Source organism: Centruroides vittatus, unplaced genomic scaffold, assembly GCF_030686945.1.
Source record: "Centruroides vittatus isolate TY-2023 unplaced genomic scaffold, ASM3068694v2 contig_223, whole genome shotgun sequence".
NCBI classification, from domain to species: domain Eukaryota; kingdom Metazoa; phylum Arthropoda; class Arachnida; order Scorpiones; family Buthidae; genus Centruroides; species Centruroides vittatus.
This window is the reverse complement of record NW_027121388.1, coordinates 263398-290828: the sequence shown is the minus strand read 5'-3', so window position 1 is coordinate 290828 and position 27431 is coordinate 263398. Positions and strand designations below refer to the sequence as shown.

The 27431-nt window shown below is 30.6% G+C and overlaps 2 protein-coding genes across 3 annotated transcripts in view; one reads left to right on the top strand and one right to left on the bottom strand.

The window, feature by feature from the left end:
* The window catches only part of LOC136970973 (uncharacterized), a 112546-nt gene that overhangs the window by 74958 nt on the left and 10157 nt on the right, over positions 1 to 27431 (bottom strand). The gene's annotated exons all lie outside the window — the stretch shown is intronic.
* LOC136970972 (leucine-rich repeat-containing protein 45-like) lies at positions 887 to 25686 on the top strand. Its single transcript, XM_067265457.1, has 21 exons — positions 887 to 925; positions 1017 to 1206; positions 4237 to 4376; positions 4457 to 4518; positions 4630 to 4700; positions 6710 to 6797; positions 7820 to 7910; positions 7987 to 8121; positions 9483 to 9601; positions 12355 to 12401; positions 14046 to 14123; positions 16325 to 16460; positions 18061 to 18138; positions 18208 to 18319; positions 20224 to 20294; positions 20368 to 20460; positions 21946 to 22038; positions 22365 to 22430; positions 24085 to 24192; positions 25114 to 25270; positions 25346 to 25686. The coding sequence occupies exons 2-21, from the start codon at positions 1121 to 1123 to the stop codon at positions 25576 to 25578; spliced, it is 2064 nt and encodes a 687-aa protein (XP_067121558.1). The 5' UTR covers positions 887 to 925; positions 1017 to 1120; the 3' UTR covers positions 25579 to 25686.

Sequence of the window (27431 nt, the reverse complement as noted above, 5' to 3'; positions counted from 1 at the left end):
TTCAGGATGCAATATCCATAGAGAAGGTTGGAAGAAGAGAATTGATCAAAGTCTGGTAGGAGTACAATTAATAAAACATAAATTAAATGTTCTCTTATGACAACGGTTTCAACCTCAGTGTCGTGGCACAGTAGGATGCTGCAACAACACATAAAAGGATTATTAAATTTATTTATTACAGAAGTACCAGATCTTCACCGTAGTCTAGCTTCCTAGACCTAGAAAGGAGAAATGAAATCCAACCTGAATTATTAATTAATAAAAAGTTAAAAGATTTCCGACAGGATTCAAACTCAGATCAATTATTGATGATATCATATTGCGTCACACGCGATAAACTTTTCTCAGGTTTTTATACTTTCTGCCCAATGGACACCAAGATATTATTTCCAAACCATCATGAGTTTGGTCAGACCCATAATGAAAGCGGAGTAGTGGTTTAATCTATCCACGTTAATCCACCCAAAAACAATTTAAAAGTTTGGAAAGAGTTTTTAACTCTTTCCATCCTTTCGGCATTAAGAGGATGTCTTTTAGCAAGCCAATTATGGATTTGGACAGGCCCACAATAGAGCGGTGGGGGACGGGGACCGACATATTCAGACGGATCACCCTTGAAAAATTTCTAGGATCTTTTGGACTCGTTCGGATTCCCGAGAGCGGTAGGCTGCCACGTTAACCGTTCGGCCATCCGGCCAAGAGTTTAAAAAACCTAACGTTGAGTAAATATCAATTTTCGTAAATTAATATCACAAATAAATTTTCGTAAATTAATTTTTACGTTTTATTATTATCCGATAATTTTAATATATTTCAAATAAACTTATTTCATTTATTTAGTGTGTAGATTTTGTGTAGATGGCAGCACAATATTCGTTGCCATGTGCTTCATAAGTAAACAAACAATAATCACGTGGGAAGAAGAGTATTTATGAAATTTTGACACTTAACGATATTGAAATACAATGTCCAATGGCCAACACAAGAACAAAACTATATTAAATAAGTATATATAGAAAGAATATGACATTAAATCATTTTACAAGCAGATAATCTGGGAATAATTAGTTTGTAGTGTATTCTTAAATATAAGATTATAAAAGATTGGTTTTACTACAAAATGGACGATTTTAAAGAGTTATTTAAACAATTATGTCAAAAACATAAAGTTCATCGACAAGATTTCGTTCTAGATTACTTGAAAAGGTAAGTTTATTTCTGTTTATACATTCTGTTTTATAGAGTACTTCTTATTTTTTGAAATTTGTAACTATCAATATTTAAAAAGTACTGAATAAAGCAGTGTTTTATTACTGTTGTACTTCTCGGATTTGTTAAATTATATATTACCCAAGTAAAAATATAATTTCTTCATTTTTAAATGATAGCATGTCTGAAGTAATTTTTGAACAGTTTCAAATGACTAGCTGATGAAACATGATATCACTTGATATCAACTGATGAAATGATTATAAGTGTTATCATGTCATGTCATTTTAATCTGTCCAAAATTCAGACCTGATATCACTTTATATCATTTGTATATGATTTCGTTTTAATTTTAAATGAGATAATAATGCATTGCTAAATGGTTTTACAGAAGTCAGAAATGGGATTATCCATTAATTAAGTGTACGGTTTTAGGGAGGGAGGGGTGTCGTGAAAAGTACATCATTGTACACAACATGGAAGGAAGTGGTCAAAGATTGCTTGAAAATTGAATGTGCAGTTAATTAATGTCTGTAATCTTAATTAACAATAAAATGTTTTTCAAGTTAATTTCTAAAGCTTCTGAACATGAGGTCAAGTGACATTGGATGATATCATTTCACATTAATCAATATCAAACATTTGAAAATCCAAAAACATACAAAACTTTTTAACAGATGAGAAAAGTGTTACCAATTGTTATCAAGCACAACATGGCATCAAATGTTCTGTCATATCATTTCCCAACAACCGATATCATGTCATATTATTTGAAATCATGCACCATTAACACATGATTTCAAATGATATTTTTACTAAAGTAGATATGGGAGTTGTAAATATTGAAATAGAAGTTAAATAAATAGTTTTAGTATAAAATTGAAGTTAAATAATTCAAAATCCTTAATTCTTAATTAAAGCCATTTTTCAATTGCTGCCCAATATCTTTTAGTCTTTGGAGATTTTATTAGTGAAGGTGGTGAATTGATTTATTTTTTTCTATTTGCAAAATATCGAGCTAAATATGCTTTTAAAGATATATTGTGTGATGTCCATAGCAACAGAAAGGGTTATGTATTATAATTAAATGTTTAGTATCAGTTAAATATTGAATTACACATTTTTCAGGAATTTTGAGCTATTAAGTATTATAATTAAGTTTAATCTTAATAGGACTTTAATTAGAGGACTAATAAGTTTAGCCCTTAGTTAATGTTTACCTGTGAGAAGAATTTTAGTCTAATGTAGACATGTCTAATAAAAAAAAAAAAATATTGATACAGAATTAAGTTCATTGAATTCTTTTAATTAATTTAAAGTTTATTTTTGGAGAATTAATAATAATAATAATAATAATCTAAATGTAGTGAAAAATTTTAAATAATTATGTTAATTCAATAAAAAAATCATTCATTACATAACATTACATAAATTAATTTATGAATGATAGTCAAACCTTGTCATGATAGGAGCAATATACTTTATATCAGTAATACATGAGAACCACATCCTATATTAGAACAGTATTTTATATATACTGTGTATATACATACACTGTAATGTATATACATATACAACTGTGTATATACATACATACACTGTAATAGGGGTAAGGATCTGATATATAGCAGCTGCAATAAGGGTGTAGAAGAGCTTCAGTGTGGCTCAATGTAATTTGGCCACTGTGTTATTATAACGTTCTTAATTAAATATTTTCACGAATGACAAACAGTGAAATAAGATAGATCTTGTGATAAAGAAAAGATACTTAAATATATTATTTATTTTTTTAGTGATTTGAAAATATTAACAATTATCTTTAGTGAGTTTTAACACATTTTGCATATCAGTGATTATTGAATTGTTTAAATCAAAGGTTCAATTAATGTTTATTTGTTGACCCCTTTCCAAAATTAGATTTAATTTGCTGCCCCTTTTTTATGCTGATATGAAATAAGAATAAATTACAAAGAGGAATTATTCTGAATTATTTTTTATTAAACATAAATCAAAATGGTGTATTTTGCACTAATAAACTTTAAAACTGTATCAATTATTATTATACATTATTAATTTCATTACATTTTAAATGTAAGAAAAGTAATTTTTCGTACCAACTCTTAAATGGCCGTCTAATTTTGCAACTCCTAAACAAATCAGTTGACTTGTTCAGGTCAACAGTGACTAAGCTTGAATCTCAGATTTATATAAATCATTTCTTAATTGGTGTTATCTTTTTACCATATAATATGGATTCAGCAGATCTTTAGTATTGTTTCCAAGGCCTCCTATTTTGTTAGAAATACAAAGAAACTTTTATTTTCAATAATATTTATGTCATTTTAAAGCTCAAACAATTATCTATTTTTCTACATAATCGCCATTTTGGTCGATGCATTTTTGTAGGTGCAGTGACAGTTTTTGTATGCCCGTGTCATACCAGCTCACTGCCATATTGTGTTTAACCAATAGAAATTCATCGCCAATTGACGGACGTGTATGGCGAGTCATGCATGGATGTCAAAAACATCCTCAAGTGGTGTAGGGGGTTTGCAGCTGATTGTACTGAAATTCACAATGAAGAAAAAAGAGGGAGACCACCAATTTCTGAAGAGATAGTTGCAAAGGTTGAGCAAACCATGCACGAAGATTGGTGGATCACTCTGGATGATCTCTGCAGTTCGGTTCTTAGGGTTTCTGAAGCATCATTCATAGGATTTTAACAGAAAAGTTTCAATATTGGAAGGTGGGTTCTGCGACATGGCTGCAAGCTGGTATGACATGGACATACAAAAACTGTTACAGTGCCTACAAAAATGCATTAACCAAAATGGCAATTATGTATAAAAATAAATAAATAAATTCAAGCTTTAAAATGATATAAATGTTTCTTCATATTTCTAAAAAAATAGGAGATCTTACTTTTTGAATTACCCTCATAATTAGAATTGGCAAATAACAAAAATGTTAAAGGCTAAAAAGTTTTATATGTTCTTAAATTTTATTTTAAATATAAATATTTTGCAGTGTTGAGAATGACAGAATATCTCTGGATTTATCATCTTGTAATTTATCAGTATCCATTTGTATAGTTCTTGGTAAAGTATTGGAACAAAATGTTACCATAACTGACGTTTATTTCTGTAATTGTATGCTACCATATAAAGGTAAATTTTGTTCGAATTTAATACAAGTGTTAATATTATAAATAATGATAATTAACTTTATAAATTATACATATAACTAGGATTAAAAGCTATTTTGGATGGTCTTTGTATTAACAAAGCAGTAAGATTTCTAAATCTTAAGGTATGTTAAAGTTTCAACTATTATAAATTTCATATACTTTCAGTATTTTAGACTTAATACTAGTATTTTTAATCTTGGTTCCTCATTTTAAATCTGTTACGTTGATTACAGGGTAACAATTTACGAGGAAAAAGTGCTGATGATATTGGTAAATTATTAAGAAACAACAATGTATTATATCGGTAAATAATTATATCAGATTATTTATTTTTTATTCAGCATTCTAGATACAAAATTCTCAATGCGAGGAGACAATTATCAGAGAGTTACAATAAAATAATAAGGTACTAATTACAAAACCAAAATAGCAATAATAGAAACACAGAAATGAAATATATTGTTACATAATTAAACAATAAAAGTATAGTAATAACTGTAAATTATAGAGCATTAACTTAGGGAGAGATAATGTTAATAATTTTTTGCAGATTGTTGAATATGGTGTATTTATTACTGTTGATTTGTTTAACCAGTTGGTTTTCTTATACATAGGTCAGTTTGGATCAGGGGTGGGCCATCCCTGGCATGCATGCCAAAAATGGAAAGCCGATAACTTTTTACCAGCACACAACCCAGAGCTTGTCTTAAAAAATAAATATCCGACATCATTACTGAGCTATATATTTTAACTTAATAGAATACAATTTTATTGAGTAGAGTAGTAACAAATAAAAATGTAATAAACAAACAAACACTACTTAAGTAACTGTTTTATCAATAATTAGGAGTAAGAAAATAAAATAAATATCTTATTTTGAAGACATCTATCTCTGTGATATATTGACATGTAAGTTTTATCCCATTCAGTTGTGTCAATTGCTTGCAGTCAGATATCAAGTAATTTCATTACCATCACTTTATATATTCATGTTTTATAAAGAATTTACCAAGTCTTTAAAGTGTGTGTATATAGATTTTTCATTATTTAAACTTATTCTCTCAATATTTAAAAGACATCAAATAATAATGTGAGATAAGCTGAGGGTCACAAGGCGATACTGGGTGACCACTTACTTGTCACAAAATCGGTAAGATTCAACCTTGATGTCGAAGGATGGCGATTTATGAGTGTGCGCATTATAGAGTATTGCCGACCTTTACGTGACTGTCTCTTCTGGAGATCTATTGTGACCAGAGTTCATTATATGAAACTATGTCATTGGCTTGTTTACTTAGCATAAAGCCACACCAACTGCTATATAAGATTGAGCTATTTTCTGGCAATTATAATTAAAATTACGATTGCCTGAAAATAACCTGATCTTATACAGCAGTTGGTATGGCTTTATACTAATGAATCAGGTTTTGAGGTATGTTTATATATGCTTACTTAGCACCTCTTTACTAAATGTTTTATTAAAGAAAATGCCGACGGAAGAGGGGTGTATGCCCAAAACGCATATCGGTGTGTAAGATAATCCTGAATAAAGAGTGATGTTAAAGATGCCCGGTGTCTACCTATGCACCCAGTTGTGAAGTAAAGAATAATAGAGACATCTGCTTACAAAATGTTATGATTTTTAAGTGCAAACACCATCATTTGATACTTTCTTTATTCAAGCAATCATGCATGTTGTCTCATATTTCCCATGGATTTTAGAATATTGAAATTTTCAATTGGGTCTTCCAGATCAGTAGGTTGCCACCTTAACTACTCAACCATCCCAGAACTGTACAAAAACTGAAAGAGTGCATTTGCAGAAGCATTGAAGCTATTGACATCAGTATTTTATATAACGTCAGGTTGAACATGGTTATACATACACAATGGTGCATAGATGCACAAGGATACCAGTTTCAGTATATTCTGTAAGTTTAAATAAAGTTAAATTAAATTTTTTAACAAGTTTCCTATTATTCTCACTCATTGTATTGTTTCCAATGAGTGAGAATAATTTTACATGTGGAGCAATCTTTAGAAATAGATTCGGCATAGCAGTTTATTAATATTATTTCATAAAAATATATTAAAGCCAAATGATTACTACATTAAATCAGGCTACATTACCACTAAATCCAGTAATCATTTGATTTTAATATAATTATTGGGCTTTGAGATGTTTATATATAAAAATTTATCATAGGTTGTTATAAGGATGCTACATTTTAATATGATTAAAGCTTATATTGAATAATTTCGAAATTAAGTTAAGTTTTTAATACTAATGTAATATTCTTTACAACTCTATAGTTTATCACTAGAATGGAATTCTTTAGGAAAATGTCACGATTCCTTTACATCATTCTGTTCAGGATTAGCTACAAATAAAACATTAAAGGTAAACAATATTGATTTTTAATATTTGACATTATTACAGTGTGCTATTGCTCAGTGGTGTAGCAAACATAACTGGCACCCGACACTTTATTGGCGCCCCCCTCCAGAATTACATATAGTTTGTCTTAAAGACCATTTGGCCGCCCCTCTGCGTGTGGCGCCCGGTGCATGATATACCTCCTTGCACCCCCTTTGCTACGCCACTGCTATTGCTAGTCTAAACTGATCATTGTTGAGGGCTATTTGAATTAGTGAAAAGTTTCGATTAATGGGATTATACGGGGGGGTCATTAAAGTTTCTCTATTCAGAGCACACTTCAGTTATAACGAAGAAGTGGATTGACACCAAAATTTATATACATACTATAGAAAGCATGTAGAAAAGGATTTTGCAAAAGAAATTTACTTAAAAACTTCCGCTAGGAGTGCTTTATATGAAAATACAAGAAATAAACACAGTAAACAATGAAGACCATATTTAAAGTGACATTTTTATCTGTTATTTTAAACATAAAGTCAGTGAAAACAATGGCAATTACGGCATTGAAAGGAAAAAAAAAATTGCATTTTTTGCATCACCTTCAGTTTCATCGCCTTTAAATTTTACACCTGAACAATAGGACACATTGAGCAACATTCCTTATTTCAGTAAACGGCCTCTGCAGAAGGCATGTTCCTTGCCAACTGACTAAATGTGTTTTCTTTTTGTTTTTGATGTTTTGTTCTGTGTATTTTCCTGTGAAGTGCATCCTAGCAAAAGTTTGTGAACTTAATTTTGTTTGCAAAATCCATTTTTGCATCCTTTACACAAACTGTATACAAATTTTGGTGTCAATCTATTTAGTGGTTATAGCCATAGAGTGCTCTTAATAGGTGTATTCTTGAAAGACTATCTAATATGTTAGGTGTAAATAAGTTTATGGATTTTTAAAGGATATCTGAGTTATTTTTAATTTAATTAAGCACATAATTTTAATATTAAATTTTAAAAGCATGTCATTGATCATTTTTTATATAAAATAGATCCTGGATTTGAGAAATAATGAGATCAATGATGAAGGTGCAGTAGCACTTGCTAGTGCTCTTTCTAAAAACATTTCATTACAATCTTTAGGTAAAATTTTTCTGTAATTTAAAACACTTTATATTGCATTTAACATTTTAAATTACTTCTATTTATTTTATTCTAGATGTACGATGGAATCAGATCAATAATCTAGGAGCAGATTCGTTGTTAAGTGTACTAAAACAGTACAATAAAACACTTTTAAATTTGGATTTATCTGGTAATCCTGATATAGCGAATAGTATTCTGGAAACAATAGGTAAGCGTATGTGTTTCTATTATAATATAATTTATCATTTAAATTTCAGTTTATGTAAGATGTGTTGTTTAATACATTGTTTAAATCAATAGTTAATGTTTTTAGCTGTTTTAAGTATTCATTTTGGGGTTAATGGCTGATTATAAATTGCAATTTTCTGTTCAAAATTTGTTCTATTCTACATTGTTATTCATATAATTAAACAGAATATATTCTATGTTTTTAGCTTTTGATGGAAAAGAAAAATTCTGTATCGCAAAGTTCATCCAAGTCTTCAATTGTGCAATCAAATACTGAGGAATTAGATCCCATTCTTGATTATCTGGCATTACAGACATTAAGAAATTCCTGAAGATTCAACCTTGCTTCAAATTAGTGTCTTAAATTAGCAGACAGATGTTTAACACAGCTGTTACAAGCAAGGATGGATGGGAAATCAGGACATTTTCAGAATCACTGGTCCTTTTATATTCATACATTTCTCACACTGCTTGAACAAATTTCATCTGCCTATTGGAAGGAAGTGTGAATGTTTTCCATAATGAATAATATGTTTTCTACTAACAGCTGTTATTAACTTTAATTCTATAAGGCAAAGCACATGGTTTACTTTCATTTGACTCTCAACATTTGAGGTCACTATTAGAACCTATAAATATACGAGACACAGAGATTTTAGAATTTTTCTAAATATCTGTACTTTTGCATTTCGGTTAAATTAAAAATTAATTAATTAAAAAATTTCATCACTCATACAAGCAATTATTTATTGATATCATCACAATGCTTGACTGCAATTATTTTGTCAGTGTTTACAATTGTTTTAGTAGTGTATTGCCACTGTACATCATACTTTACCTGTTAGCAATAAAGTCATGCTGATCATTTATCTAACTATGTTCAGGGGAAAATTTTTGAATTGAAATAACATAACTTCTGGTCTATAGTTAATTGGGGCATTCCGTCTGTAAGCTTTCCGTAAGTGGTCTCGACTTTCGACTATCTAACTGTTTTTGAGATTAATGAAGGACGGACGACATACTGACCATGCATAGAAGGAAATAGACAAAAAAATATATAAAAAGAAAAACATTTTACGTGAATATTTTAAAATACACATAATGCAATTGTGTATTCATTCACTTCATTTTGACATATCAAACAATGATGAAGCCAATTCTAAGTATAGCGATATTCCGATTGAATGGCATTCTCTGAGAAGGTTGATTTTTTATTCTTTTGTGACTGTTAAAATTCATTTAAATTTTATGACTAATTTTATAGTTAATGAAAGAGAAACAAAATTTTTCTATTCTATATTAATATATTTACATTTAAAGATTACTTTCTTTCTGTTTCAGCTTCTGTCCTCACAAACAATTGCACTTTGCAACTGTTAGAAGAAGATGAACTTAGAAGAAAAATGTTAATGATGGATAAATTGAGAAGTACCAATGTAAATGTTCAGAATGTCAAACAAGTAAATTGAATTATATTGATAAATATAAAATATTTTGTATTTTGATAAATATTCTAAGCTGTATCGTGTTTCAAAAACATTTTTTATTGAACTTGTTGAATAATTTTAATAGGGTAAGAAGGATTAATTTTTTCTGTACCCAGATCAGATTACAATAAAAAACTATACCGTATTTTATGGACTATAAGACGCACTTTTTTCTTCGAAAAATTGCGTCCAAAATTCAGGTGCGTCTTATAGTCCGTAGCGTCTTATAGTCTGTAAAATACGGTAATTATCATATTAAATATATGTGGAGATTTTTCAAAAGATTATCTCTCCTAAGACTAATAACTTAAGTTTCATCTTACAGTGGCGTAGCGAGAGGGGTGCAACGGGGTGCATCGTGCACCGGGCACCACTCGCAGAGGGGCGCCCAAATGGTCTCCAAGACAAACTATATATATTTCTGGAGGGGGAGAAGGGCGTCAATAAAGTGTCGGGCGCCAGTTATGTTTGCTACGCAACTGTCATCTTAGTCTGTTTTAATCGGGAGATTAAAGAACAAATTGAACAACGATTTGTTCAATTCGTTCTTTGTCTCCTGATTAAAACAGACTGCATAAGACGAAACTTAAGTTATTATTCTTAGCAGAGATAATCCTTTGAAAAATTTCTGCATATGTTTAATGAAAAAGTCTGCCATCATGATTTAGTTGTCTACATTTTGTAGCTTATCATATTATTCTTGTTACAAACACTTTAGCTGGTTAGAAAGAAATTATTTCAAATCTTTAATCATCAGTTTAAGAGACTCAACAAAAACTGCTTTGTTAGAATAAGTCTTAGATACCAGTATATGTAAATAAATTCCCAAATCCTATGAGCATTGTTGCTTGTCTTCAAACATAATGCATAAAACATTTCATGTCTGAAGTACAGTAGTACCTCATACTTTGAGCAACCCTAACATCGAATGTTGCATAGTTCAAATGCTAAATTTGAGAGAAATTTGAGCCACAGTTTGAACAATCTTTTGAAAATCACACTACATGCACAGTGAAAAAAATGTGCTTGTTGCGTAAACACATCTATTGTTCATTCGAGTCATCTTTTGCTCTTTCTGCGAATGCATCTTACATTACACTCATGGGAATTTAGTACTTTTTATTCTTATTTTTAGTGTATTTGTTTATATATATAACCATGGCATCCAAGTAGAGTGTGGAATCAACAAAACCTAAGAAGGTTGTAGTATCAACAATTGAGATAAAAAAGAAACTCATCACAGAGCATGAAAGTGGTACATATGTGGCAAATCTAGCAGCCATATTCAAGATGATAAAGTTGCAGTGTGCAGCCAGTATGCAATTTTCAATTTATTACACAATTCTTACATGTTTTAGATTATTATTTATGGTATATATCTTTGTTCTTTTTACTTAAATTACATGTATTGCTGTTTAAGTTTATTAAATGGATATTGTTTAGTGTAGAAACACTATCTTAAACTGAATGTATGCAATAACAACAGATTCTACAGAAAATCTGTTGTTCATTTCTGTTCTACCATTAGAACCTGAGGATGGTCTTTGTAAAGGTTGAAAATGTTTGTTTTGCAATAAATGCTTTTCTTCTTTTAATTGGATTCCAGGTTTGGAAGTGTTCTTCTGGTATTGTTTAGGACCTGCGAATGGATTAATTCACTTTCTATTATTTCTAATGGGAAAAATTGATTAACTTCAAACGATTCAGAGTTTGAATGGTCTCCTTGAAAGAATTAAATTCAAAATACGAGACACCTCTGTAAGTTATGTTATTATAGCATCAACAAGTCTAAACCAAGCAAGTCCATAAAACATGAGTTTCTACAGAATAAAGAAATTGTTACCCTGCATAAAATTTGGTAATTCTGCAAAAACTTATTCTTTTAAACAATCATAAGAGGAAAAATGGATATGAAAGTATAAACCTTTATTGTTAAAACAACTAAAATATCTGAATCTTTACCTTTCTCCTGGTGCTTAATATAAGAGTTCATTAATTTAAAGTCATGCAAAATAAAAATATAAAAATTGTGATTGTGTTATTAAAAGAAACGTGATTCTCAAAATTATCTATCCACAATCATTTAATCTTAATTAGAGATGAACCTCAGATATCTATGTCCTCATTCATTTGTTATTCTGTAAATATCACCTTAGATAATGGTAGGTTGTATGGCAAAATATTTTGTCTATTTGATAACATAATGTAAGGGATTGTGATGTGTTAAACTAATTTTTTTCTGGTTAAACGGCATAGAATTACATTTCGGAAAAGTGACTAGGCCAGTCTGTCGACCACCCGATGCATACTCACAAACCGTCAGTGGTCGACTTACCCCACTTTGAAAACTACTGTCTTAGAATAATTGTTTGATTTAATGGTGAAAATTAATATAGATAACTACATGCTAAGATATCATCCCTAGTGTCATGAGAAACTGTATTTGAATCTTACACAAGCTCTATGATTTAATGTGGGTTGTCAGTGTTAGGAAGTTATTGTACTGTACATTCTTCTCTAATGTTGGCCAACCCCATTGCAGATCAGCCCTTTCTATAATGATTGAAATTATGACTGGCCATATAGACTTTAATGTCTTCTTATTTTACAATAATCATTATTTATCAATTACTTATTCTTGTTTATATTTATTAGTGTATATTTTTAATATTTTTGTTTTTCTGGTTAAATGTATGTTATTGAATCTTGAAATCTTAACATTTCAGCATATTACACATCTATCTTCGAACTTAGAAAAAGATTTTCTGTGGAAGTAAGTAAACTTGAAATATTTTGGTGTAATTACATCTTCTTATTCCATAAGTTATATGTGTAATGTTTGGTTTCGTCTAATGAACCTGGCCAAGCAGAAAAACAACAGGAATACTAGAATGAGTTTTAATAGTCTTACAAAATGATATAGACAGATGCCCTACTACGTAACTAGCTGATGAATTGTGGTGTCATAGAAGAAGGCTAGCTATGCTTCAAGCCAGTCTTGTATGTTTTGCTTCAGATGATCCATTGCAGATCTTTTCCCTTTAAGAGTCTTTTTGAGTGGTTTGAAGATTAGAAAATCAGCTAGTCATCATGAGATCGTGAATATATGAAGGGTGATGCATTATTCTCCAGCAAAAGCATTCCAATATACACTGCTGCATTTGCTGTGTGTGAATGTGCATTATTGTGAAAGTGGATCACATCTTCAATTAGCAATTCTGAGTACTTGTTCCTTATCGCATGATACTGCTTCCTAGCCCAAAAATAATTCAGATTTTGTTATGTTTGGCTGTGTTTAAAATACACTTAAATATAATTAAAAATAATTAAAGTAGCAGATAATTTTGATTTGAAACATTGTATGAATAAAAAATAAGAAAACATTATGTTAAATATTGAAATATTTAAATTAAATACAATAAGCTCGAACAATAGATGTTTCTCCTTTTTTATTAAAGACTTCTTCAATTACATACAGAATACTTGTAATTGTTTACAAAATTATTGAGTAAATGGGCAGAAGTTTTTTTTGTCCAACTTTATTATAGTTTTTTGTGTTTCAACACTGAACTTTATAAGTTAGTTGTAGTAAAAAGTATAAAGAATGTCAATCGCTAACAAAATTTTTGAATTAATTACCCGAGTCCTATAAATAGCTCTTTTAGGACTCATCATACACTATCGAGAACTCTCTCGGAGACTGATGAACATTAAGTGTTTATTTGTAATCACAGTATGCATTTCAGGCAGACAAATTTGTTTTTAATAAATTTTGCTGAATTTTGACATTTTATGCATCATAATTTTTATATTTATCTAGTAAGAAGATCTTTATATGCTGTTACTATTTACCTATCAAAAGCAGCATGCAGGCCACAATATGTATTCTATTATATCAAGTTAAGTTATCAGAATAGACACACACGTCCAAAACTTAAGGATGAACGCAATTGCTAGCAAAATAGCTAGAAAAGTCTTGGCGAAAAGCCCACCTTGACATTACAAATGCTTCGTTGCAGTTTAAGATGGACAAATTTCATACAGATAATTCTCTCTGTCTAGGTAGTGGTGAGCACTTTTCATCTTTTTCTGCCCAAGTCTAACTGCTATATGTATCTTTTTCACCAAAGGCTTGTTTTTATTACTCTGATATGTAAAATTCTATGAGTTGTTGCGTATTACCCTGCGTTAAATGTTGAGTAATACAGTTCTTGCAGTATTTGTCTGCCATTATCTACAGTTTTCTCTATTCATCTACAAATGTTGTCAGTTCTTAAGTTTTTGGACATGTGTATGTATATTTATAGAAGAAATTTGTTTTTCTTATGAAAACAACATAATTTGTAAAAACCTCTGATTAACAAAACTATTTATTTTTAAAATTTCGATATTTTTATTTTATATTTTATTATAATAGAAATAAAATTGAAAATATCAGAAGATTAGAAAAGGAGTTGCATGAAAAGAAACTAGCATTTGAGTCTATGATAGAAAGGTAATTCTTTAAGAATTTGATTTTTTTTCACTCTTTTTGTTTTAAGCTCTAAGAGAACCTAGGACAAAAATTTTCTGTTTATAAGGGATGATCAATAAATAATCAGCCAATGACATTAAAATATAATGAGTTCATTTCGTTTCTACATATATTTGCAATGGTTATTAGGTCTTTATCCTATTATACCACATGCCTTATAATTTCATGTTGAAAAAACGTTGCTGGACAATGGTGAACCCAAGTGCAGATGGCACCTCAAACCTCTTCGTCAAATTCAAATTCAAACTATTTCAAACTATTCTTTCTTGAGATCATTAAAGATAAATTGCAGGGCAATTGTTCAGGATTGTAAGAGGACATTGATGCTTTTTCCTGCCAAACTCTAGTAGCAGTATTATCTTGTTGGCTATGTGGAAGGATGAAGTATCATGCAGCAAGATCTCCTCTTGCTGATACTTCATCTTTCTGAGTGCTCTGGATATTGCTTCAAATCTTTGTTTATAAGATTCACAGCATGATGGAGTACTGTACAGCTTTATTCATAGTGCTGTCCTTTTCCAGTATCTCAAATCGAATTGTCCCTTTGCATCCAAATAAGAGGGTTATCTCCATTGATGTTGTGGCCTTACTATTTTTGGGGTGGGATCAGAGATGCACATTTTGGTTCTGGATTACTATGGAAGCACCATGTCTCAAGTTTATCCAAGATCGTAATTTTGTATTTTATCATTTGCTTTAGGTGGATGCACAACCATCTACAATGTGATAGAACAATTTATTGTCGGTGTATAGAATTGTGAATGTCAAAACTCTGTAAAGAGCATGTGCAACAGCAAAAATACATTATTGAAGTGCAAATGTAAGCTGTTCATGACTGGATCAATTTAGAATAAGAAGGAGACAGGATGACCATTTAAACTACTCCAAGTGCCTTATTCAAGGGTGGAAAGTTCTATCCGGAAAAGCATTTTCCTCTTTGTCATAATAAGTCAGATTCTGCAACGGTAAGACTATCCAGTTTGCTTTTTGTTGCTCTGATAGATTATGGGAAAGGCATTGTGTGCAGACTTTTCAGAAATGCAGGCACAAGAGCAAAAATTATCTACACACTACAAAAACCCATTTTACCTGGACATTTGATTTGATAGATCATTATTCATCTGTTGATGGGAAAATGTTCCATCTGTTTTGCATTTACTAGTGTGACTGCTAATTTTGGTATCTGTTTGTCTTGCATTTTGTCCAACTCCTTACAAAACTTTTTTCCATACCTTCACTTCATCTAGTCTTATTGTGTGTTGTCCATATATGTTTGTCATACATTAATGAATTTCTGTAGACCCAGTCCTATCTGTGGTTAGAAACTGAATTTCAGCTTGTTGCTCTACTTTATCTGTACTTCTCAATTCCCAGGTTGCATCATTATGCAAATTGCCTTTGAACCAATATGTTCATTGGATGGTTATTTATCGATCATCCTTGAAAGCCATGATAAATAAGAATGGGGTCATTTACATGATAAAAGATAGCATTCCAGTGGTGTAGTGAACATAACTGGCACCTGACACATTATTGGCGCCCCGCTCCCCCTCCAGAAACACATATAGTTTGTCTTGGAGACCATTTGGGTACCCCTCTGTGAATGGTGCCCAGTGCATGATACATCCCCTTGCACCCCCCTCACTACGCCACTGTAGCATTCAATATATAAAGTCCACTGACTAAAATTTCTGAGGATTCAGTTAAACTCATATTTCAGACCTTTATTGCTTTAACCATTGCATCATCAAATCAATGATAATCCAAATGATTACTGTAATGAATCAACTACTTGTGCTATTATTAATAATTAACTAATAAGTAATTTGCTACTAGAGAAAGGCATTAGGTGCCATCGCTTATGAAATTTAATAATTATAATTAAATTAATATTTACTAAATAATTTAGAATATTCTGGAAGAAAAGAATCGGCCTGGAGCGGGACTTGAACCCGCGATTCCCGTTTATCATGTGGATGTTTTGCCAATTATGCTATCCGGACCTCCATCCGACTCTTTGCCTCCAGACATATATAATTTTAGATATGACTATTTACATTTATTTATTATTAAATACATCGTGCTTTGTGATGTTCATACAACAAATCAAATCCTGCTATTTACTATTATATTAACAAAGATTAAATTATGTTTATAATTAGAGTACATAAATTACAAGAAAATCTAGAAGAATGTAATGGAAAATTAGAAGAAAGTAATAAGCAATTGACAGAAATGAAAGCAGAAAATTTAAAATTAAAAGAAGAACATCAAGAACAACTTCATAACGCAACTAAAGTAGGTTACGGTGTTCAAATAGCTAATAATTGTAATTTAATACAGTGTAAATTTAATTCGATTTAATTGTGAATTAAATTTGATTTAGTATATGTTATTTAATGTAAGTTATTTAAAATTATTGCTGAATGGGCCATTTTTAAGTAATTTCTCTGGCAAAGTTTGATTGCCAGTCCATTCCCAGCTCAGTATTATATACAGGAAATCCTTGTTAGTTTCAAATTCGCGGGATGAAATAATCGCGACTTGAAATGATCAAGTTTCGAATTATCCGAGATTTACATATTTCCGTACAATATACCAATTTCCACATAACTGATGTAATTTATTAAGCGAACGGAATACAGCTACGTATACAGAACACTATTTTTGTTAATTAATAATAATATAATAAATAAACTGCAGATAAATAGCATGTGTTGGGTGAGAACTTCAGAAGTCGCTGACGGCTCGTACAAAAAGTAAATCAGAATTTTTCAAAATGTAACACAAATTGTTTTTAAGGTAGCCGAAAAAGTAGTAAGTCACCCAAATGTAGTAACCTAGAGCCTTACAAATATCTCAATCTGCTATTCTTAGCCCAATCTTGCAAACCCAAAATTCAGCCGTATTGTATAAGATAAGAGAAAAAAGCTAGACCATGGATAAGGTGACATCCAAAAATGTGTTACTGTAAAAGCAAAGCCATATTGTCCAGATTAGAGTTGTTCTTGGTGTATTGTTCTCTTATACCATCAGGCACTTCGATACGTTAACATGGCCATATCAGAGTTTGGACAGAATTTTCACTTTGAATTTTGAAGTAGCCATATTTAATCTAACTGAATTTTTCACATGTAAATTTCTATATCCCCACCAAGACGAATAGTATGGTTACAAACTAACAGGATATTGAACTATCCGAGTTTGAATTAATGAGTATTTCCTGTAATTTAAACAAATAAAAGTGATAAAATAATGTATTTTAAAAATACTTTTAATGACATATTTAAATATTTTTATTAATGTAATATATAAAATTTCATAATTTTAAGTGAAATCTCATCAGGGCGCAGTAATGTATTAGTCACAGACCGGCACTAGTCTGCAGAACATAGTTTGAGTAACACTGTATTATATGATATTTTTATTTATCTGTATTACTATTTATATATTGTTTTATTTGTAGATGTATTTCAATAATTGGGTTAATGTTACCATAATTACTAATAAATTACCATAATTATTACAGCCAAATTATTAGAATAGGTTAGGTTAGGTTAGAACATGTGTACCCACTGTTTCCTTTTTTCTGTTTGCTGGAATCAGAGACGAGCCACCATTTTGGCACCATAAGTAACATTAACCAATAATTGTAATGGGAAATAGATAGAACATGAAATGAAAAATATAATTCAAGTGAATTACATGAAATTCACAATAACTCTTCAATAATATTTCATTTTCTTATATGTTGGTTTTATGGAGTATTTATTACCATTTTTTATGGTATTTTTATAATATATTCAGAGTTATTTGTTTGAATGAGTCTTAAATGTAATAAAATGACGGAAGCATAATTTAAAATTACCTGAACCAAAATTTTATTATTTTAATTAAGCTTAGGCTTGATTCTGTATCAGAAGTTGTTTCCAAAATGGACGCAATAAAAGAAGAGAATAGATATTTACAGTTACAAGTAATTATATCTTAAAGAATTAAATAAATTTTATCCTTAACTTTGTTTAATTCTGACGTTTTTACTTAGTTAGAATCTAGTGTGAAAACTCAAGAGCTACAATCCAAAAAAATTGGAAAATTACAAGATGCTGTGGAATCTCTAGAAGAACAAATAAAACAATTAGAGATTACACACGAAGGTGACAATTTAAAATTATATAAATTATTTTTTATTTTTATTTCATTAACAGGTACTTAAATTATTGTATTCAGCTATACTTTATGTTGATTTTGAATTAAAGTAAATGCATATTTGGGTCGGTAAACAGAAGAGGTGGACAGATCAGATGAAGGAAAAACTCTGCTTGCATTATAAGTTACGGACATCAGGCAGAAGAGACAGAGGGAGAGAAAGGGTTACATGGGAGGAAATGTGTCTCGTTCTCAAGGAGGTTATAATTTTACTTGTCCAGTCAAACTGATGAGGTCACTAACTCAGACGCTCAGATATCTAAATCTGATATTTCCTTGTATTTCCTTCGGAATTAGCACAAGGTTGCTGTTAAAAACAAATCACATGGGTACTTCTTTTGAGTGGAAAAAGTAGGTTTATTTTCTATAATTTAAAAGTATATTATAGTGACAGCTAGAATAACTAAATTATTAAAATCATGGGTAAACTACGTAAAACTCATATTTTCCTCATTAAGAAAATCACTTTTTAGGGGTGCACTATCATTTGTACTCTTTTTTTTTTATCAAGGCAGACATGGCTTTAATTCCTCTAGTATATAAATACAAAGAATAATATAATTTACAGCATGCTTTTGTAATAATTGGCAACTCTCTACCATTAAACTTTACAGACTTTACACTTACTGAATAAATTGCTTTCACTCCTTTTGCTCTAAATTTCACTTGATCCATCACTGCAGTGCAACGAAGTGTGCAAATACTGATGCAATTTTGCTCATCCTCTCTGTCCTTCCAACTGTGCACTTACCTTTACAGGGCTGTAGGAATGAAGCAGAAAATAGACTGACATAAAAAGAATGGTTGCCATAATTAAGGTCATGATCTACTAGCTTCTATGAGGATCATTCAAAATGAAACAAGCCGGAGGCTGGCATGTGAAAACCGATGACAGAATTGTAATATCGTTGCGTGTGTAAGAATGTGTGGGTCCGACAACAGGGAAGATCACAGCCTGCCGCAAGAGGGTCATGGGTGCATACCACGTGACTACAAAACAAGCAGAAGCACGTGTCAATCATCTACCATGGTCAGTCATGTTGTAAACAGTGAAACAGTAATATGGAGGTGTCAAAAGAAGTGCAAAGAGGTGTTGTTTGTTTTCTGACAGCGGAAGGAGTAGGGGTAACGGGCATTCATCAAAGAATGTTACAAGTGTACAGTGAGCAATGCATGTCCCTTGCAAGAGTCAAGGCGTGGCACAAGCGCTTCAGGGAAGGGCGGATGTCGTCAGCCGATGATGCATTGTCAGGAACACCACACCGCATTACCGATGACATTGTCCAGCTTGTTGATGGAGTCCTTACCTAGGACTGCCGAGTGACGGTACAAGCTGCTGCCACCAAGGTCGGATCGAGCATTGGAAGTGTTCACACGATCGGACGACGACGTCCAGCAGAACGTTTGGAACTGGTTGACAACGCAACCTCGGGACTTTTACGAGACGGCCATTCACCACCTTGTATTGCAGTGGGACAAGTGCCTCAACAGCCAGGGCCAATACCTCTCACCTACAGGTAAAGGTTTCTGTTCCTAGGCCTCTGGCTTGTTTCTTTTTGAATGATCCTCATATACAAAGATTTCACTTTCAGTTCTTATCTAATTGATTCAAGTTTTCTAATTTCCAAAATCTTCCTGACTAGAGTTGTATTTGTTGCCAGGGGAGTGGAGAAAGCAATACTTTACAAATAATCCCTTCAGTCTATTTTAAGTCTATACTGTATACTGTATATTTTGTATATAAGAACCTCTTGTTATCACTGCTGTAATATAAATTTTATATTTATAAAGCATAAATTGATGATAAGGTTTTTTCAATAGTTAATTATTATTCTGTATCAAACTTTTTCAGAACAAATTGAAACAATGAAACAAGAACAGAAAGAATTAATTAAAGAAATGAAATATTTGAAACAACAAGAAGTAAACTATTAAAAAATAATTAGTAGGTAAATATACTGGTCGGAGAATGTAATATTATTATATGCAATTTTAGATATTAAAAATAAAAACAGAAATGGAAGAAAGAGAAAAGGCATTAAATGAGAATCTAAGTAGATTTGAAGAAGAGAAATCACAACTAAAACAGGTACACAATGCAAACTACTGTTTTGTTTTATGTACTGTACAGTTTAATATAAATATTTGTAAATTCATTACTAAGAAAGTGATGATAAATTATGAATGATTCAATTTGAAATAATAATTCTAAATGAATAATGTAAACAGATGTTTAAAGTTTAATTTGTATTCATCTTTATAAATTATAATTAAACAGGATTTAATTCTAAGTATGTTTTAAAGAATTGAAAAATAGATGGAAAGAATCTTGTTATAAACAGATGCTATTAAATATTTTTAATTCTAGTAAAATTAATAATTAAACTCTTTCTATATTTCAATAATAACTTAATATTTTAAGAAAAAGGGAAGATAATTATCAATATTGTAAACTGAATGAAGTTTACATGGAGTAGTTAATCGTAAGAACATATTTCTAATGTTTTCAAATGTCCACCCATCTTTAGGAAAAACATTAAACATGCACAAAAATGAAGATTGCTATAGAAACAATAGCTTGTTTACTTCTGCCTCATCTCTATGCATTATACATTATATTTGGTTTATATTACTTTTTTGTTCTTTGCATGTTTTCCTGAAGATGAGTGATAATCTGAAAACATTGGTACACTAGACTCTTGCTAATCTGGTGGTTATGTGCATAGAAAAGTGCCATATTATTGAGAGCAATCCTGCATAATGGCAGCAAACTCAACCTGTTGCCCTTTGGTACTGACTGTTTTTGCAGGCACGTTGGGAAATCTCGGCATGCTGGCATGCAATACGTTATACAAAATTGAAATCCGAGTAGTAAAATAAGATGTGAACACGACCAACATCCTCACGTAAATATAAGTGCATAGGTGAAGGGAAGTTTAGTGGATAATTGAGAAGCAAAATTAATAAGTGTCAGATTAGCAAGAATATAGATATATGTTTTTTATTTCCTGATCTACTCCACATTAAAAACTTAATAAATTATTTGTTAATACAATTCAAATTTATTATTAATGAAATTATAATCATAAATATAAATTAATTTTTTAAAATTGAATATTAAATAAATAATTTATTATTTTAAAATATTCACTTACTTCTTCGGGTCTTTCTCGCATCACAGACAGTCACTGCAACATATTGCATTTTATTCTTTAGTTGTGATTTCTGGTATTTTCTTCATGCACTTTGCGCACACTTAATCATATCTGTACTGTGTAATAAGTGATCATTCTTCCTGCTTCTACTTCTCTAAATTTATGTTAATAATGATTATTTGCAAATAAAGTTTTGAATTTAAGGTTTATTTTCTAAAGTTTTAAATTTAATATTTAAATTATTTTATCAATTTTATATGTATTGTAAATAAATGTTTATACATATATACTTTACTTCACTTCACTTCACAATAGTATGTATGTACAGTACAGTAGATACATATGTGTGTATACATACGATATATGCATGCTCACTTGGTTTCATAGTTGCAATTACATTTTAAATTTAATAAATATAGGAAATTATCAAATTAAATGGAATATTATTAGAAGAGAAAGCTAAAACAGAAGATTTATTACAAGAACAAAGATTAGAACATCACAAGGATATGGTTAGTTAAAATAAGTAATGTTACCTATGGTTCCAAAATGGCGGCCTGTCTCTGATTCCAGCAAATAGAAGAAAGGAAACAGCGGGGATGCACGTTTTTAACCTATTCTGATAATTTTGTTGGTAATAATTATGGTAATTTATTAGAATAGGTTAGGTTAGGTTAGAATGTGCATCCCCATTGTTTCCTTTCTTCTATTTGCTGGAATCAGAGACGAGCCGCCATTTTGGAACCATAGGTAACATTAACCAAAAACTTTTAGTTTAAAATCTTTATTTAATAGATCTTACTGTGAAGTAACTAACTGATTCGTTCTTAATTACTAGAATGAACAATGTTCTCATCTTTCTGTAAAACTTCACTCTTTACAAAAAGAAAATGACAGTCATGTTGTGAGTATGATGTATAAATATATATACCTAATAATATATTTAAACTGTAAAATTATTATGTAGATATAAAATCAGATAAAGAACAAAACTGCATGCTTCATGTAACAAATTATTCAATCACAACATATTCTGCTTCTAATTGGACCATCTTCATTTCATATAAACTAAGTGTTGTATTATACATAGCAATCCTTCACTTGTTATTGTGTTTAATGTATATAATATGTTTAATATTTTTACATCCAGGTCCCAGAGAGTGACATTTAGCATTCTTAAGGCTGACTAATTTTAACTGGCAGGGATTTGGATTAACAGTAAAGGTAGTGTCAGTTCATCTCATGGCAATCTCATTGGGTGTTATAAAACAACCTACCAACAGTCATATGTTCAAGTTTGTTCTTCTTTTAGTTTGTAGATTTGTCGAGAAAGCCATCAGTCGGCAGTAAGTAATGAATTGGATGGTTAGAATCAAGTTTTGATCTCATCACGAAGTAATGAAAACAGAGATTGGTACTAAAAGTCGGTAAATGGCACTGCGATCAATATTGACTAAATAAAACTAATTTATTGAAAAGAATAATGCAAAATGTCTTTTAATTAACACATAGCTAGCAAAAAAGCAGAAATTCACAGTAGTGGTGAGCAATGGGTTGTTCAAATGGATAAGAGAAAGTAAATTGCTAGATGGGTTTTGAACGACTTGTCTTCCTGTAGACTTAATATTGTATCTTTGCTATTCTGCCACACTTGAACTGTTGCATCATTCTCAATGCTTTTTTCAGCAGCATAATTTACAGCATAAGAACTAGCATAATATGATTCGCTACCTGAAACATATTTTTTAGCTCCAGCTGTTTACTCAAACTAAGTCTCAAACCCTCTTTAAATTAATATCTAGATTAGCATGTTAATTAAGATAATTAGCTTACTTTATGGTAAAATTATCGATTATATGAGGAGAATAATTCAAAAAAATAGAAAAAATAAAAAGCATATATAAGATTAACTAAATTCACTGTTCCTAATGGTCAAAACAATGGTTAAATTGTTCACCATTGTTTTGACCATTAGGAACAGTCAATTTAGTTAATCTTCTATATGCTTTTTATGAGATTTTAAAGAGTTAACAAGAGTTAATGCTAAACAATGTTGTTAAATTGTTCACCATTAACGCTTTAAAATCTGAAAATTTCTTATTGCTATGCACAGTACCTGAATATGAAATTGTTTTTATCTGTTAGGCTGGGCAATAATGATAGGGAATGGTTCATTCTTCTTCCCAGTAGTGGAAATGTGAAAATTTGTTTTAGCTGGGAAAATGGTGTCAGGATTGTCTTGCTGCTATTATTTGTGCAGTTTTTTCCTCAATTATTATGCTTTTAATTATATTTGATATTTTATAATAATAATAATAATAAAAACACGTATTTTGGTAATGGTATTGGTGTTATATTATCTTGGTCAATAGTATACATATATGTAACTTTATAATACTCATTTCAAGTAAGGTGAAAATAATCTAATTACAGATCAAAAACATTTATGAATAAACCTGTTTGGTTACAAGAAGCAAGTGAATTTGACTTTATCAGATTTTACATCCAAGATTTTGTATATTTTCAAATTAAATAGATATAAATTATTTTTCTTGTAGAAAATAATATCACAGCAAAAATTTGAAATTGCACAATTGCAATCAGCAAAAGAATATTTACAAGTGGAAAATGACAATCAGTCAAAGCTTCTTGATCAGTTTAAAGAGGTAAAAAGAATTATAACCACTAATATTTTTGTTCGTGCCCTTTGTTATTCACAACTTAGCTTAATACGTGATAATATTAAATTTCAAACTCCAGTGTTTGTAATGGATAAATATTAGAAAAAGTAACTTATTTTATTTTATAAAGACAATGTATTTTAATGTCGTATTGAAAAAATCAATCGATAATTGTCTAATTTATTAGAAACAAGCACTAATCTTTTACTGCAATGCACAAAGAAGAGATGAAACTTTAAATTTGTGCTAAAACATACATAAAAGTAAAATTAATATTAAATAAAGTACAATATTACAATTGTATTTTTTTAAAAAGTCATTTATTTTGCTTTGTTTATCATAGTTTTGTTTTTATTTTCAAAACTGCTAAATCTGTAGCTTGCTTGAATATTATGAGAGTTGAAAAATCTACTTCGGATTGCATTTATAACCGAGTCGACACTGTTTCTAATGCATCAATGAATCATTTGGTGCCTCATGAATTGTTCTTTTATATTTGTACTGTAATAAATAAACCTTGTACTAGTGTTGATAACAAGATACAGTAGGTTTATAGTGAGATTACAGGCTACTATCAATAATTGTTATTGTATAGTAACTTCATACAGTTTGCACTGTCTAGAATCGATTTTGGAAATAAATGCTCCACTGTGCTTAATTTCTACTTTTAATAATATCAGTTTAAAAAGATTTTGTTCCAAAATTAAGAGTTTGCGTAATGTGAGGTTCATCCACGAAGCTTAACAAGGAGAGGTTTCATTATATCTTATCGCAAGTTTACAGATTTCAAGACCTATTTGAATTGCATTAATTAGATTTTCAGTTCTTGAATTTCATATTTCTTAAAATATTTTCAAAAAATACCTTACTAAGAATCCAACAAAGAAATATATTTGTTATTTATAGCAAATGACATGTAAAGATGCAGAATTAAGAGGGTTAATCACCAATTATGAAGAAGAAAATAAAGAGAAGCATAAGGAGTTAATGAATGAAAAAGAAAATCAGAAAATTCTTTATAATAAAATTAATTATTTGGAAACTGAAAATGTTAAACTGGATGGCAAGTTTATTTTCAGTTTTCTTTTTTTCTCTTCTTTTGTAGCAGATAAGTAAATAAACTTGTTTTCTCTTGCAGGCATGCAGCATAAATTATCAAATGCTATTAAATGCAAAGACTGTGAAATTCAAGGCCTTAAAGAAAAATTGGAACAGAAAGAAGTGGAATTGCGACAATTACAGAAGAACGAAATTCACCGAACCGCTCAATTATATTCAGCTTTTAAGAATTTCATAAGTAATACTCCACATTCAGATATAAAAGATAGTTTTGTTTCGGATGAATCAAACACTTCTTTACCAAATGCATAATTGCATGAAGGAACGACATTATCTTTAATTTTTATGAAGATTTATGATGCACCAAAAATTATATATACAGTTACTATTATTATATATACCATTTTAAACACATTTTAATGCTCATCATGCTAAAAATATTTGCAAAAACCATGAATATTACTTTTTCACTTTGAAAAACACTCAATTATGAGTCTGTTGAATAAGTTTTTTAAAAGTTATATTTTTAATTTACATTTTTTAAAATGATGTACATTAATTCAATAATGTCTCTACTATAATAAAATTTCATTATTACAAAGTGTAACAAAGTGTTGATCATATTTCACTTGCATCAATTTCTTTGCCTGACATATCTGAGACAGACCACTCCCGAAAAATTCCTGGGATTTTTTAAGCCCTACTCAATCCAAGCTCTCTCATCCAATTCATGGAATGTATAGCAGTGTGAAGTGGTATTAAATACAGTGATTCCTCGTACTTTGAATTTAATTCATTCCGAAGTCCGAAGTAATTTTTCCATTAGAAACAACGGAGAGTCAATTAATTCATTCCTGAACCCCAAACAATATCCATTTTGATGGGCTTAAAACAACAATTAAATGCCTCTTGGCGTTCTCTGCAGGCGAAGGGCAAGTGTATTGAATCTTTTGTTTTACTTTTCCGTCTATTATGCATACATAACAAGGGAAAGTATTGGAATCGTGTCAAATTTGACCCCAGAGGGTTTTCTAAATCTCCGAATTTTCAGACCTCATATACAAAACTTAGAAATACTGTACAGTACATGGCACTTCAAATATTATTCACACTCATAAAGAAAGCATGGGCATCACTGCAGCAGAAAAACTAGGACATACATTTTTATAACGTTGAAAATAAAGTGAAGTGGTTGCGTATTTTATAAAACTGTGGCCGCATGTGTCAGAAACAATACGCCGCATGTGCGTATTATTTCTCATGCCGTGTTACTAAATCCAGCAAATGGAATAAATAAACAATTTGCACAATTGCCTCGTGTGTAACGAAATGGTTTAATGGACGGATGGCAGAAGCGGCAAGAAAATCACCTTTTTTTTTTTTTCTGGGGAATCAGGGATCGAGTAGGAAACTTTCGGAATTTTTCATGGGACCCGTGTTTCAGATACGCCAGGCCCCATTTTTCGTCTCTTGGCTGCCCTGTTCTGGGTTCTAGTCGACTGGACCGTTTTTGTCGAAAAAAGTTCGTCGTAGTGCCAACAGGACGGAAATACAGGAAATACATACAATTTCATTCAAGTAGAATCCAATAACAGAATGAGTGTAAATGCATATATTTTCTACACGTTTTCGCACTTATCAAGATTTTATCCTGTTAACCATTTTTTTCGTCTTGCTGTTGTGATCTATTCACTTTGATATCGAGTGGTTCTTCCTTGATCTCGATTTTTTTCATACCTTTATCTCTTCGCAATTCAATTGAACTTTGTAAATTGTGACCGAAGGGTCGGTACGTCTTCGATACCACGTGAGGATGACACCACTATCCTTAGGTCGATACAGAGACCACAAGTTCGCGCGAGCGATTATGTATGAGTTTTGGACCCAGAATGGAGTGAACGGAGAAAGGGACTGAAAAAGAGCACTCGGAGATATTTATAACAAAAATACCCGTTTATTTTAGACTTATTTACGGTTTAGTATTTATCAAGGGTTAGTTAATACATGACTGCACAGGTTATTTGGAAGGAATGTCGCAGGAATACATACTTTACGTGTCGTAAAATTAATTCATTCATTAGAAAAGTTGCTCATAAAATTTAGAAGAGTCGCGACTTTAATCGAGTTTACAAAAGGATCCGAGAGCTTACAAATAATCGCGAGCT

Bases quoted from the DNA above. Each gene is read 5' to 3' on its own strand.
- LOC136970972 (XM_067265457.1), top strand. From the start codon at position 1,121: ATGGACGATTTTAAAGAGTTATTTAAACAATTATGTCAAAAACATAAA. The intron at 7,911-7,986 runs GTAAAATTTTTC...ATTTTATTCTAG, and splicing joins CATTTCATTACAATCTTTAG to ATGTACGATGGAATCAGATC. The intron at 24,193-25,113 runs GTAAAAAGAATT...TGTTATTTATAG, and splicing joins TTCTTGATCAGTTTAAAGAG to CAAATGACATGTAAAGATGC.